Genomic DNA, 15,018 nt, shown 5'->3' with positions numbered 1-15,018 from the left:
GGACCGACCCCAAATAACTCCTCCCCTTTATACGGCAATACATCTTTGTGCCGTTTGGAATCTGCATCACCTGACCACTGTCGTGTCCATAAACATCTTTTGGCAGATATGGACATCGCACTTACTCTTGATGCCAGAGTGCAAATATCCCTCTGTGCATCTCGCATATATAGAAATGCATTCTTTAAATGCTCTATAGTAAATAAAATACTGTCCCTGTCAAGGGTATCGATATTTTCAGTCAGGGAATCCGACCAAGCCACCCCCGCGCTGCACATCCAGGCTGAGGCGATCGCTGGTCGCAGTATAACACCAGTATGTGTGTATATACTTTTTAGGATATTTTCCAGCCTCCTATCAGCTGGCTCCTTGAGGGCGGCCGTATCTGGAGACGGTACCGCCACTTGTTTTGATAAGCGTGTGAGCGCCTTATCCGCCCTAAGGGGTGTTTCCCAACGCGCCCTAACTTCTGGCGGGAAAGGGTATACCGCCAATAATTTTCTATCGGGGGAACCCCGCGCCTCATCACACACTTCATTTAATTTATCTGATTCAGGAAAACTATAGGTAGTTTTTCCACACCCCACATAATACCCTTTTTTGTGGTACTTGTAGTATCAGAAATATGTAACACCTCCTTCATTGCCCTTAACAAGTAACGTGTGGCCCTAAAGGAAAATACGTTTGTTTCTTCACCGTCGACACTGGAGTCAGTGTCCGTGTCTGTGTCGACCGACTGAGGTAAAATGGGCATTATAACGTCCCTGACGGTGTTTTAGACGCCTGGACAGATACTAATATGTTTGCCGGCCGTCTCATGTCGTCAACCGACTTGCAGCGTGTTGACATTATCACGTAATTCCTTAAATAAGCCATCTATTCCGGTGTCGACTCCCTAGAGAGTGACATCACCATTACAGGCAATTTGCTCCGCCTCCCAACATCGTCCTCATACATGTCGACACACACGTACCGACACACAGCACACACACAGGGAATGCTCTGATAGAGGACAGGACCCACTAGCCCTTTGGGGAGACAGAGGGAGAGTTTGCCAGCACACACCAAAAACGCTATAATTATACAGGGACAACCTTTATATAAGTGCTTTTCCCTTATAGCATTTTAATATATGTAGTCATATCGCCAAATCAGTGCCCCCCCTCTCTGTTTTAACCCTGTTTCTGTAGTGCAGTGCAGGGGAGAGCCTGGGAGCCTTCCCACCAGCATTTCTGTGAGGGAAAATGGCGCTGTGTGCTGAGGAGAATAGGCCCCGCCCCCTTTTCGGCGGGCTTCTTCTCCCGTTTTTCTGAGACCTGGCAGGGGTTAAATACATCCATATAGCCCCCAGGGGCTATATGTGATGTATTTTTAGCCAGAATAAGGTACTATCATTGCTGCCCAGGGCGCCCCCCCCAGCACCCTGCACCCTCAGTGACCGCTGTTATGAAGTGTGCTGACAACAATGGCGCACAGCTGCAGTGCTGTGCGCTACCTTATGAAGACTGAAAAGTCTTCTGCCGCCGGTTTCTGGACCTCTTCATTTTTCGGCATCTGCAAGGGGGTCGGCGGCGCGGCTCCGGGACGAACCCCAGGGTGAGACCTGTGTTCCGACTCCCTCTGGAGCTAATGGTGTCCAGTAGCCTAAGAAGCCAATCCATCCTGCACGCAGGTGAGTTCACTTCTCTCCCCTAAGTCCCTCGATGCAGTGAGCCTGTTGCCAGCAGGACTCACTGAAAATAAAAAACCTAACAAAACTTTTACTCTAAGCAGCTCTTTAGGAGAGCCACCTAGATTGCACCCTTCTCGGCCGGGCACAAAAATCTTAACTGAGGCTTGGAGGAGGGTCATAGGGGAAGGAGCCAGTGCACACCACCTGATCCTAAAGCTTTTACTTTTGTGCCCTGTCTCCTGCGGAGCCGCTATTCCCCATGGTCCTGACGGAGTCCCCAGCATCCACTAGGACGTTAGAGAAATGAAATGATGAACCCTAGAAACGGGAAGTAAAGAATTGGATGCAGGGGTCAAAATAAAACTGGAGTTGGGAATATTTTTGTTTTTAGTATAAAAAAATGCAATGATATATAAATACCAAAGAGTCATAATATGCAGGTCAGTTACAGGTGTCAGCGCCATTACGCTAAAAGGATAAAGCAAAGTCTGTAGTTACTTCTTTATTTTTATTATACATCAGCCCCTGCCCCAGTGGAGTTTACACTTTACATTCCCTTTCACATGGACATACATACACGGTAGGGTAATGTTTTTATTTTTGTCCGAATCCAACTAACAAACCAGTATGTTTTGGGGCTATGAAGGAGGGCCGGGGTCGGGGGGGGGGGGGGGCGAGAGGGGTTGGGCTGAACCGAAGCACCTGGGGAAAGCCGTGCAAACACAGAGAGATCATACAAAGTCCATATAGACAGTGCCTTTGTCAGGAATTGAACCAATGACCTCATGGATTTGAGGAAGTGATGCCAATTGCTATGCCAACCGCGCTGCCCTTAGTGACCATATTCAAATCACTCTTATTCAGGAGAATTGACTACTGAACATGCCATTTACATGATGGCCCTATGAACTAAAATACACAACATGAGCTAAGTGGGTTTTTGTTTTGTTTTTTTAGGTCATAGCCAAATTTCCACTTGACAACCATTTCACCCTTACTGGGGGCTTTATCACTGTATGACAGGGGTTTTCTGCTCTATGCAGAGAGGCAACTACAGCTGAAACAGTGAACAATAGTTTACCAGAGATCCTATCCTGAACAGGACTTGCTTACATATTACAACACTAGCACTGGAGGGAACGAACTGCAGATTCTGGATGTTCTGGGGTCAAATCAATTAGGAATGAGCTGGGTTTTGTGAGCCATTTTGGACCACAACTTCCATTTGCAATTTAATTCTTAATTTGAGTAATATTTTCCCACCAAAATCACTTTCTTTTCTTTTCTTTTTTTTTTGGGGGGGGGGTTCACTCCCTTGAGCATGTGAGAACGTGGGGCACATTTCTATTTTATGGTCAAAATGTCAGGACACAGTGCAGAACCTCTGGTCGTGCAGAATGGACCCGGGAACTGAGATGCAGGCTCCATGTTTGCTGTATACAGGATCGGAGTTGTAGGCTGAGACATCCCTTGATAACGGTCACGACATGTCTGGTTTTGCCACCACTCCCCATAACCACCCCCAGATGGTCAATAACTGTCAATCACTTTGCAAAGAGCAGCAACACGAAGGTACCATGGCACACGTGAAGTGCAACCGTGATGCATTATTTATTATTACTGCATTCTGTATACACAAATTTTGAAGTTTGGCATCTGTTACCATTCCGTTCCTTACTGTACCATCCCTCCCCTGTCCCGCTTCTTCCCAATTCCACACACTCAGTATCCAAGTCCACTGCAACCTTTCCTCTGTAATTTCCCACACGTTACACTTCCTGTGTCTCTCAAGGGTAGGATGAACAACCTTTGAGCTAATATTGCAGGGGGTATCCTGTTAGTCACTGTTAATGTTATCCTCGTATGCCTTATTTCCATGTATTGCTCATAGCACAGTGTAACGAATGTAGTGCGCCCAACATGGCTTCCTCACCTGATACTCTATTGTGTAGAATGAACAATGCGTAGCACTGATGACCCTGCAAGGATTGTGCCTAGTATTTTTATCTCTCCCTGTTATAAGTCATCAATTCCAGGCATTGCCTATTCTGTCCAGTGTAATCCCACAGTATGTAGAGCGCCTAAAATGGCTGCCTCATCTGGAACTTCATGTGTAGGATGAACAATCCTTGGAACTAACAAACCAAAATGGCTACCACAGTTTTGTATTATCATCATAGTTTCTGGATTTTATACAAATGTAAACCTCTGTATTATGTTCACACTATCTGTAAAGCAAGCACCTTGAGTCCTATTGAAGAAAAGAGCTATATAAATAAAATGTATTATTATATGGTCCTGCTGTCTAAGTTACCACATTTTTGGGGTTTGGGAGCAATTGGGGTAAAGTGCAATCAGGGAGTTTCCTAGATTTTGGAGGAAGTCAGGGAGATTTCTACTATTTCAGGGAGTCTCCCTGAAAATCTGTGAGAGTTGGTAAGTGTGTGTAACACACAAACACTATCATTCCACCACTCTCTGGATTAATAGATCGCACATAGGGGGAAATTCAATTAGGTTAAAGTTTGGGCCCGCAAGGTGAAATCACGCCAAATTCACACTGCGAATTACATTTGCAATTCAATTCCAAACTCGCATTCCTTTTTCAGAGTAAATTTGCCTGTTTTTGTCCGCACCCCGCTGAGCAGATGAAAAGGTAGGGAAAATCTTTATTTTAAGGAAAACAATATGACTTGCTTCAGAAACTCTTGGACACCCCTTTCTTTCCTAAAGACTAGTTAGGCATTTGCCTGTTTTTCATTAGATAAATTGGAGCAATAGCTACATGTAATTTTTTGGTGAAATAAAATAAATGGCCTCAAAGAACTCCAAAATCAACTTTTTCATTAGTTTATGTACCCAAAATATAATATTGATTTAAGTGAATCATTGCTTTTAGCATTTGAGATTTAGAAAAAATTGAAAACTGGCCTCAAATACCCCCTATCACCCTTTTTCTAAAATTTTTTGAATTTTTTGTTAAATTCCGTGGGAATTAAACAAAATTCGTACTTTTTTCAAAAATGCACAAATCAGTAATTTGACATTTTTTAAAAGGTACGATACTTTCCTTATGCCCACTAACAGTCTTCTATAAGATTCTGCTAACAAAGTTGTCACTTTTTGGGGGGTCTAGGAAGGTCTCCCCACTTTTTAATGTTATTTCCTCAGCTAGTTTTTCGACAAAACTCATAAGAGTAGCGCAAATTTTAATTTCTAATTGAATTGTGCGAATCTCGGATGCGCGCGTTTATTGTAACAGAATACGTGTTGCTGTTACAACATGTTTCGGACATAGGGTAATCTGTTGGGTAAAGCGTATAGTAAAATCAGGGCAATAAGTTCTAGAAGTTAAATAGTAGTTAAAAAGTACCGCTTAATTCCATTTAATCAGAAGGTACAGTAAATCCACAGAGGAGAAGCTAACCCTGTAGATGAAATGTTCTACTTGAGAAAAATGAAATTGCAGTAACACATTCTCAGTGGAACAATATATTCAAATTGAAATAGGCATCAAGATTTTGCAATTGCGACAACAAAAACAAATCACAATATTTCAACAAAGAGCAGTTTGTAACCAGCGCTTGCAGCTGCAATTGCAGATGGAGGGACCTCTACTGACTCCCCCTTACCACTATTGGCAGGTGCAAGTGCTGCTTACACAGAATAGGTCACATGAGAGTTAAGGGAGCATATAGCCCAAAATATGCAGAAGCGCTATTAACACCAATGAGTGCAGGCATACGCGGAGGAAGGTATGGGGTCACAGGAACAATAGCCTAGATGCCATCACTCTACCGCTTAACACGCTTTTACTACTTTTAAAAAGGTTGGATAACAAAATTATTTTTAATACCATTGAGTAAGAGCTATGTTGTGTAACAGCCATTAATCAGTCTAATGACGAAAAAATAATAATAATAAAATAAAACAAATCTAATAATTCTTTTACCAAAAAAGTGGCACCTCGGGAACAATATAGCATGTGCAGCACGCGCTATATTATTCTCCTGCTCAGGAGCGTATTGACTGCTTATCGGCTATAAAAGCTGTAATGCTCTTGCATACACATCGTTCAATTATGGGCCAATTGTTGGCTGAGCGGCCCGATAATAGGATTTTGGTTACCTACCAGTAAATCCTTTTCTCATAGTCCGTAGAGGATGCTGGGGTCCAAATTAGTACCATGGGGTATAGACGGGTCCACCAGGAGCCATTGGCACTTTAAGAGTTTGAGTGTGTGGGCTGGCTCCTCCCTCTATGCCCCTCCTACCAGACTCAGTTTATAAAATTTGCCTAAAGAGACGGACATCTTAGAGAAAAATAAAACACAGATATTGGCGAGATTCATACCAGCTCACACATACAAGGCACATAAAGCTAACCTAGCTTGAAAACTCAGCAACCACTGAAACATTACTTACCAAGTAACAATGCAGTACTCAAATAAAACGAAGTTGTACTGAACCAAATAACGATAGCAGGAAAAAAGAAGCACTGGGCGGGTGCCCAGCATCCTCTACGGACTACGAGAAAAGGATTTACAGGAAGGTAACCAAAATCCTATTTTCTCTTACGTCCTAGAGGATGCTGGGGACCACATTAGTACCATGGGGATGTACCAAAGCTCCCAGAACACCCAATCTTCTTGGGATCATACGGGACAAACAGAGTCCGATTTTCTGTGACGAGCAGTCCTCTTCACATAGATTTTCAGAGCCCTTACAACATCCAAGGGCTTTGATGAAATTGAGGAGTCAGTAGCCACTGGCACCACAATAGGTTGGTTGATATGAAATGCCGACACAACCTTCGGAAGAAACTGCTGACGTGTCCAGAGCTCAGCTCTATCTTCGTGGAAGATCAAGTATGGGCTTTTACAGGACAAAGCCTCCAACTCCGACACACGTCTAGCAGAAGCTAAGGCCAACAACGTGACAGCCTTCCATGTAAGAAATTTGACCTCAACCTTCTGTAGAGGCTTGAACCAGTCCGATTGGAGGAACTGAAACACCACGTTAAGGTCCCAAGGCGCTATAGGTGGCACAAAGGGAGGTTGGATGTGCAGAACTCCCTTCAAAAAGGTCTGAACCTCAGGGAGGGCAGCCAATTGTTTCTGAAAGAAAATGGATGCGGCCGAAATCTGGACCTTCACAGATCCCAACCTTAGGCCCATATCCACACCGGCTTGTAGGAAGAGGAGAATCCGTCCCAGTTGAAACTCCACCACAGGAAATTGCTTGGACTCGCACCAAGATACATATTTTTTCCAAATTCGATGGTAATGTTTAGACGGTACTCCTTCCCTAGCCTGTATCAGGGTAGGAATAACCTTGTCCGGAATGCCCTTTCGAGCTAGTATCAGGCGTTGAACCTTCATGCCGTCAAACTTAGCCTCGATAAATCTTGAAAGGCGAACGGCCCCTGTGCAGCAGCCCCCCCCCCCCCCCCCGAAGAGGAAGAGGCCTCGGCTCTCCTTGCAGTAGATCCAGAAGATCCACGTACCAAGTCCTTTTTGGCCAGTCTGGAGCAATGAGGATCGCTTGAACCCTTGTTCTCCTTATGAGCTTTAGAACCCTTGGGATGAGTGGAAGTGGAGGAAACAGATACACAGACTGGAACACCTACAGAGTCACTAGGGCGTCCACCGCCACTGCTTGCGGGTCCCTCGACCTGGAACAATACCACCAAAGCTTCTTGTTGAGACGAGAGGCCATCATGTCGATCTGGGGTACGCCCCAAAGATATGTTACCTCCTTGAACACCTCTGGATGGAGACCCCACTCCCCTGGATGGAGATCGTATCTGCTGAGGAAGTCTGCTTCCCAGTTGTCTACTCCCGGAATGAAGATTGCTGACAGCGCCAATGCGTGTTTTTCTGCCCAGAAGATTTTTCTTGTTACCTCTGACACTGCAGCTCTGCTCTTCTTTCCGCCCCGTCGGTTTATGCAAGCCACTGTGGTCACATTGTCCGACTGCACTTGAATGGCCCTATTTCTCAGAAGAGGTGCCGCTTGGAGAAGACCATTGTAGATGGCTCTTAGTTCCAGAATGTTTATCGGCAGGCCGGCTTCCAGACTTGACCACCTTCCTTGGAAGGTTTCCCCTTGAGTGACTGTGCCCCAGCCCTGGAGACTTGCATCCATGGTTAGAAGGATGCAGTCCTGAATCCCGAACCTGCGGCGCTCCAGAAGGTGAGGCAGTTGCAGCCACCAGAGGAGTGAAATCCTGGCCTTTGGTGACAGACGTATTCTCTGGTGCATGTGTAGATGGGATCCCGACCACTTGTCCAAGAGATCCAGTTGGAAGGACCGAGCGTGAAACCTCCGCACTGCAGGGCCTCGTAAGAGGCCACCATTTTTCTCACAAGGCGAATGCACTGATGAACCGACACCTGGGTTTGCTTCAGGACATCCCGGACCATTGTTTGCATCACCAACGCTTTTTCCTCTGGAAGAAACACCCTCTTCACTTCCGTGTCGAGGATCATTCCCAGAAAGGACAACCTCCTGGTTGGTTCCAAATGTGATTTTGGAAGATTCAGGATCCAACCATGTTCCCTGAGAAGCTGGGTCGTGAGAGCTATGTACCGTAACAGCTTCTCCTTGGACGATGCTTTTATCAGCAGATCATCCAGATATGGAATTATGTTCACCCCCTGTCTGCGGAGGAGAATCATAATTTCAGGCCATCACCTTGGTGAAAACCGTCGGTGCTGTGGAGAGGCCTTATGGCAGGGCCCGCAACTGAAAATGACAGTCCAACAGAGCGAATCGAAGATAAGCCTGATGCGGCAGCAAAATAGGAATGTGGAGGTACGCATCCTTGATATCCAGGTATACCAGGAATTGTTCCTCCTCCAGACCTGAAATCACTGCCCTTAGAGACTCCATTTTGAACTTGAACTCCCTCAGAAAGGGGATTAGTTATTTTAAGTTCAGAACGGGCCTGACCGAACCATCCGGTTCCGGTACCACAAAAAGGTTTGAATAGTAAACTTTGTTTTGCATACAAGGTGGTACTGGCACAATGACCTGTGCCTCCACCAACTTCTGGATGGCTTGCAGGAAAGCCCTGTCCGCCAGCAGAGCTGGCAAGCCTGATTTGAAAAATCGGTGAGGAGGGAGAATTTGAAATTCCAGATTGTACCCCTGAGACACAAAACCTTGCACCCAGGGGTCCAGGCCGGATGACACCCAGACGTGACTGAAATGCCCGAGTCTCGCTCCCACCAGCCCCACCTCCGGGGTGTGCAGTGTACCGTCATGCGGAGGACTTTGGTGTACCTGAAGCAGGTTTCAGTTCCCGGGAACCTGCAGCCGCAGGTTTCTTGGACTTGGGCTGACCTCCCAGAAAGAAGGTGTTGGATGGCTTGGCCTTTCTGGGCTTGGTAGACCGAAAGGGCTGTGATGTAGCTGAAGAAAGGGTTTCTTCGGAGCAGGTGTAGCTGAGGGAAGAAAAGGTGACTTAGCAGCCGTAGCCGTGGAGATCCACGCATCTAACGCTTCCTCAAAGAGAGCCTGACCTGTGTAGGATAGGGTCTCCACACTTCTCCTGGACTCCGCGTCGGCAGACCACTGGCGCAACCACAGTCCTCGACTAGCTGAGACAGACATGGAAGAAATTCCAGCAGCCATGGAACCCAGGCCTTTCATGGATTCTACCAGAAATCCTGCCGAATCCTGAATGTTACGCAAAAACAATTCAACATCACATTTCTCCATAGTATCCAAGTCTTCAAGTAACGTGCCTGACCACTTTACTATAGCTTTTGCAATCCAATCACTGGCAATAGTGGGACGTAGTATTGCCCCAGAAGCCGTGTACATGGATTTGAGCGTATTATCAATTTTACGATCAGCCGGCTCTTTTAAGGCGGTAGATCCTGGAACAGGTAAAACCAACTTTTTTGAGTCTGGATACTGACACGTCCACAATAGGCGGGTTTTGCAATTTTTTCCTAGACTCTACCGGTAAAGGAAATGCCACCAGAACCCTTGTAGGTATCTGGAATTTTTTATCCGGGTTTTCCCAAGACTTTTCAAAAATAGCATTTAATTCCTTTGGCGCAGGGAAGGTTAGCGAGACTTTCTTATTTTCAGTGAAGTAAGCCTCCTCAACCTGCTCAGGTGTTGTATCAACAATATTCAACACATCTCTAATAGCCTCTATCATCAACTGCACCTCTTTAGCAAGAGATGCTGTCCCCCACAACACATCCCCATCACCGTCTACACTGTCAGAATCGGTATCCGTATCATCCTGCATGATCTGCGCAAGATCACGTTTATGTGAATATACAGAGGGGAGCCCTGAGGTACCAGAACTGGGCCAGACTGTCAGAGTTCTGTAAAGCCTGAGTTGCAGATTCATTTTGTGCAACCCTATTTGAAATCTGAGAAATCATAGATTTGATATAAATTAACCACTCAGGCTCCCTTGCTGGTATCTGTGCTAAAGCAGTGCAATCCTGATTACATGGAATGGGATCATCCTGAGAGGACATATCCTCTGAAGCATATGACACAGAGTGTCTTAATGGAGACCACAGACACTCCACACACATACAGGGGAGGACATACAGAGTTTCACCCCCAAGAATGGCAAGAGAGACACAGAGATTGGAGCCAACCCACACACAGCGCTTTTAATGTAAAGAGAGACTCCTACTAGCGCTGACTGTGCACCTTAATAGGTTACACAGTCTTAATGCAGCCTTCTCCCCCCTTCTACAACCCCCTGGTACCATGAGAGATAGCTGGAGTTGGTGTGGAGGGACTTGCTCTTCCTGGACAGCGCTGTGCAGGCAGGAAAATGGCGCTGAACGCTGCTGGGTCCGCTCTGAGGAGAAGCTTCGCTCCCAAAATGGCGCTGTCTTCCCGCTCTTCACAAGGATTATACTGGCCTGAGGTAAAATGTTGGCTGAGATCCACGGACCCCGACAGGCTAGCTGACCAGTGCAGGGTTCAGGTGCTGGCTCAGGGCGCTCCTCACAGCGCCGCACTGAGTACCGCTGAGCCTCCGGAACGCTCCTACCCTGTTGCCGCCATCTTCACACTGGTCCCCCGCTTGTTAGGGGGGTCGGTGACTCACTCGCCACTGTTCTTCAGCACTGTAAGGGGGTGGTGGCTTGCTGCTGGGGCGAGCGATCCCCTGTGGCGGGGAACGATCTATCCCCTCAGGAGCTCAGTGTCCTGTCAGCGGAGATAGTGGCTCAGACCCCGCAGGGCAGACACTACTCCCCACCCCTTAGTCCAACGAAGCAGGGAGGCTGTTGCCAGCAGCCTCCCTGTAAAATAATAAACTCTAAAAAAAAAAAAAAACTTTACTAAAGAAGCTCTGTAGAGCTCCCCCAGCTGTGATCGGCTCCTCTGGGCACATTTTCTAAACTGAGTCTGGTAGGAGGGGCAATGGCTCCTGGTGGACCTGTCTATACCCCATGGTACTGTGGACTCCAGCATCCTCTAGGGCGTAAGAGAAAATTGGATAGTGCGTACCTAGTTTAAGGATCTGCTTAAAGTGATTTATTCTATAGATACAGTATATTTCTAATTAATCTAAATTTAACAACATAAACACTAATTTCAGTTTAGATTTGTACCTGATGATGGAATCTGGGTTCAAAACAAACACTGTACAGCAATAATTCTGGCTGTAATACAGTTTGCTGCAAAGTAACTACATCCTCCTACTCACAGTTAGTATGAGATTAATTGGAAAGCTGTTTTTAAACTGGTCAAATGCCCCTTAATGAGACCTAACAGAGCGGTGACATAGGTGAGACAGCCGGTAACGACTATTCTGATTGACTTGTGTTTAAACAAGGATTTTTATATAAATATATATATTTTTTTTTTACATGGCTCATTGACTAACTTGATTGACTAGTTAAGTGACTAATAAGGTCAGCTGCTAACCTAACAAGGGGTCAGTTAAAATCAACAGTCTACTTATTTACATAGTTTGCATTATGGAATTATAACACGTGCATCTCAAAGGTATATACTGATTCTTCGTAAACAAGGAATATGCAACGGACTATTTTGGGAGGAAGAAATCTGCAATACCCTATGATTCGTACGTGGACACTGGCATTAGGCCACTTGCTCTGTTACTTATTAGTGATATCTGAATTATTACAATTCAACACTTACAAGTATTGAATTCAGTTTTATTTGTTCCTGGCTTTTGCTAAACATCAATACAAATCAACAGATATCTGCAGAAAACTGACGTCATGAAGTCAGAAAGGAGGAATGACATTTACATCCAAGCTTGGCTTTGACGGTATCATATTTAGGTCATTATTCAATAAACAATTCTTCCAAGCACACTGTTGGTAATCCTGAGCAGGCAGAGAACAGAGTTATACAGTGCTAACCAGTGGGAGCCCTTTGTACTCTCTTTCTTTGCCCACTGCTTCCCTTAGAGCCTTCTTCGTTTCTGTTGGGTGACTATTTAGGTAATGGGTGGAGGGCATCAATTGGAGGGCTCAACCAATGTGACATAGTCATTACTGTATGTTGACTGTGAATTTGATGAAAGATATTAGTGACATATTCTTGATAGTACTATAATTACCGTAGTACATTCTTGTATTAATAAATGTAATACCCACTTTTTGGTGGATATTTGGCTGTGTGTGAATTGTGTTGCCATGAACACGCTTCTAGAAGGTGAGTGATAGGTAGCAGGTAACAGAGTAAGAGGTAACTTGACCTGGTTTGTCCAGGTACACTCTTATGCCGGTTGGCAAACGTAAGATAGCCTGTGGATGCCCACGAATTGTAACAGCCTCATACATCAGTAATGTCCTCTCTGTGTATATTTGATTAGTCCAATTGACTGACTTGCAAGCATCCATCTATACCATGAAAACGTTTGACAATATTCATACGATAATTGCATTAGAAAATAATTAGACTTTACAGAACTTCTAAAATAAAATACCGGTCAACAGATGGGATTCTGCTTTGCAAACTAGTGACCAGATAGGAATACTAGTCAATGGACTGGTCTCCATGTTCTTATATGCCAGTCCAAAGATGGTTCTCTGCATTATATACCAGTCAAAAGATGGCACTCTACATTATATACAGTTCCAGTCAAGAGGTGGGTCACCGCATTACACACCAGTCAACAAATGGGTCGCTATATTAAATACCAATCAACAGATGAGACTCTGCATTATACACAAGTCAACAGATGGGCTTCCTAATTAAACACCAGTCAAAAGATGGGTCTCTGTATTATATACCAGTCAACAAAGTGGACTCAACTTTTTACAGTAGGCACTGGATAGGGCATTGCATCGACTCATGCGATAAAATGGCTCTCAGCATTGTAAAACCATCAGTTAATAACATTAAAACATGTCTTCTTTAGTGGTATATGTTCCCACATTTCACCGACTGTTTCAAACCACAGTTAAAGCTGCCAAGTCATGCCAATACTTTTGCTGGACTTGCACAAGCCTCCATAATTAACACAGAAATTGATATCCCATAAAATGTGAACAATTGTGATCTAAATGTAAATATATGAAATGTATTTTTAATACAGTCCATAGAATTCCTGCAAACACTAGTTATACACTCACGGAACTACATGATACACCCATGGAATTACAGAGAAACCGCAACAAAGATGAGTTTATCCACTGAAAAATACATTAAGATGTAGTAGAATTAACCCTTTTTCCTCCAACTGTTCTAGCCCACACAGTATAATTTGGAGAAAATGGCTGTAGAAAGTGCCTGATCGGAATATATCATCTACACACCTCATCACAGGAAAAAGGTGGTGAGAACATCATGAAATAAAACCGTGATAGAAGGATTATCGGAAACATGTGAAAACTAGTGTACTGTATCATCTATTCAACAGACAATTCTTTTAACACCCTACACAAAAGGGAAAGTTGAATTTTACAATTTTTGTTCCTCTGCCAAAGCCTAGTATCATAAACTCATTTTTTTAGATACATTTTAAGTGTTGAGTTTGACTTTAAAACTGCCAAAAATAATTTTTCAGGCCAGATTTATTCAGAAAGCTATGAGTAAGCTAAATTAGGTGTTTAGCATAGCTTTGGTCAAAGGCCTAAGCCCATGTCTTGTTAGGCATGCTAGAGCAATGATTCACAGCTCGGATGAGGAATGGACCAGCAATGCTGCAAGCTGTTACCTGTTGAGGCTGTCTGTCTCCTTTTCGCTGAGGCTGGTACAGGAGCCATGTGTACAACAATGGATCAACATTCAGTGCTAAGCCCTGCAGACTCGCCAGAAACACTGCACCTAAAGCAAAGGGAAACAAAGTGAAGTCAAATAAAATTTTGGCTCTGTTCTGAAAAATAAATGTACAGTTATCAGAATGATTAAATGCAGCTACTGTAGGTCAGTGTTTCCCAATAATGTTGGTCCTCAAGCCCACCAATGGTCCAGGTTGTAAGGATAGCTATATTTGAGCGCAAGTGAGTTAATACCACACGTCTTTTGATTTAGCTATCTGTGTTCAAGCATGGATATCCTCCAAACCTGGAGTGTTCCTGTGCCTTGAGAACTGAGGTTGGAAAAGACTGCTGAAAATAAATGTAGGATGTGAAACGCACTGTAATTGAATTTTACGAATTTGAGAGAAACAGGAGGAAATATATTGAGTACTGTATACAGTAGATAGTTGTAGTGGTAGAGATGGACACTTATCTCAACATACTTTTACAACAGTATCTTCTTAAAGCATAAATAATGTACTGGTAAACCATCTCATGGACAAGCCAACGCTTCCGTTTGGGGTGCAGCCATTTGTTTTGATAAGAAAACTTGCAGTTTTAAAAAGTACATTTTAGATTGCTATTCTTGGCAAAGATGAGGCTTCCTTGTGTTAGCACAATTTAACAAATATGCATAGTTTTTATTTTGCAATGAGGAATGAGCAGTATGAATGCTAAAAAAAGAATGACAGGGTTCCTAGTACCCTCTCTGGATGTTATGCATTGACCATTTTATGCAATTTTAAATGTGTTAAGCAACCTCCACTGTCTGGATTAAGTCGGGAACTGGCAAGTGGGCATCTTTGTGGCACTGCCATCAATGCTAGGTTTCAGTCTCTCCTTAGCATTTATAAAGTTGCCCCAAATACATGATCAGAACTAAACCCTGACCAATGTGCCGGTTACATCGCATAGAGCAGGTCATTTTATTGCTGAATTTAAGGACAACATCTGACCCTTCCAAAACAATCCAGATAGCAGATCTATAAAGGGCACAATTAGAGAAACCAGTTACACGTAGATGGAGGATGGACCACTTATTCCACCGTTCCTAAGCATCTTGTGAATCTCACATGCA

The 15,018-nt window shown here is 44.3% G+C and overlaps 1 protein-coding gene across 5 annotated transcripts in view; it reads right to left on the bottom strand.

The window, feature by feature from the left end:
* VPS13B (vacuolar protein sorting 13 homolog B) overlaps positions 1-15,018 on the bottom strand; it is a 1,616,194-nt gene that overhangs the window by 924,163 nt on the left and 677,013 nt on the right. For all 5 annotated transcript variants that reach the window (XM_063924187.1, XM_063924188.1, XM_063924189.1 and 2 more), the window contains exon 20: positions 13,856-13,965. In XM_063924187.1, the coding sequence (XP_063780257.1) occupies positions 13,856-13,965 (110 nt within the window). The remainder of the gene's footprint in view (positions 1-13,855; positions 13,966-15,018) is intronic.

Source organism: Pseudophryne corroboree, chromosome 5, assembly GCF_028390025.1.
Source record: "Pseudophryne corroboree isolate aPseCor3 chromosome 5, aPseCor3.hap2, whole genome shotgun sequence".
Taxonomy (NCBI): Eukaryota; Metazoa; Chordata; class Amphibia; order Anura; family Myobatrachidae; genus Pseudophryne; species Pseudophryne corroboree.
The sequence above is the reverse complement of the archived record's forward strand: the minus strand, read 5'-3'. Positions and strand labels throughout refer to the sequence as shown.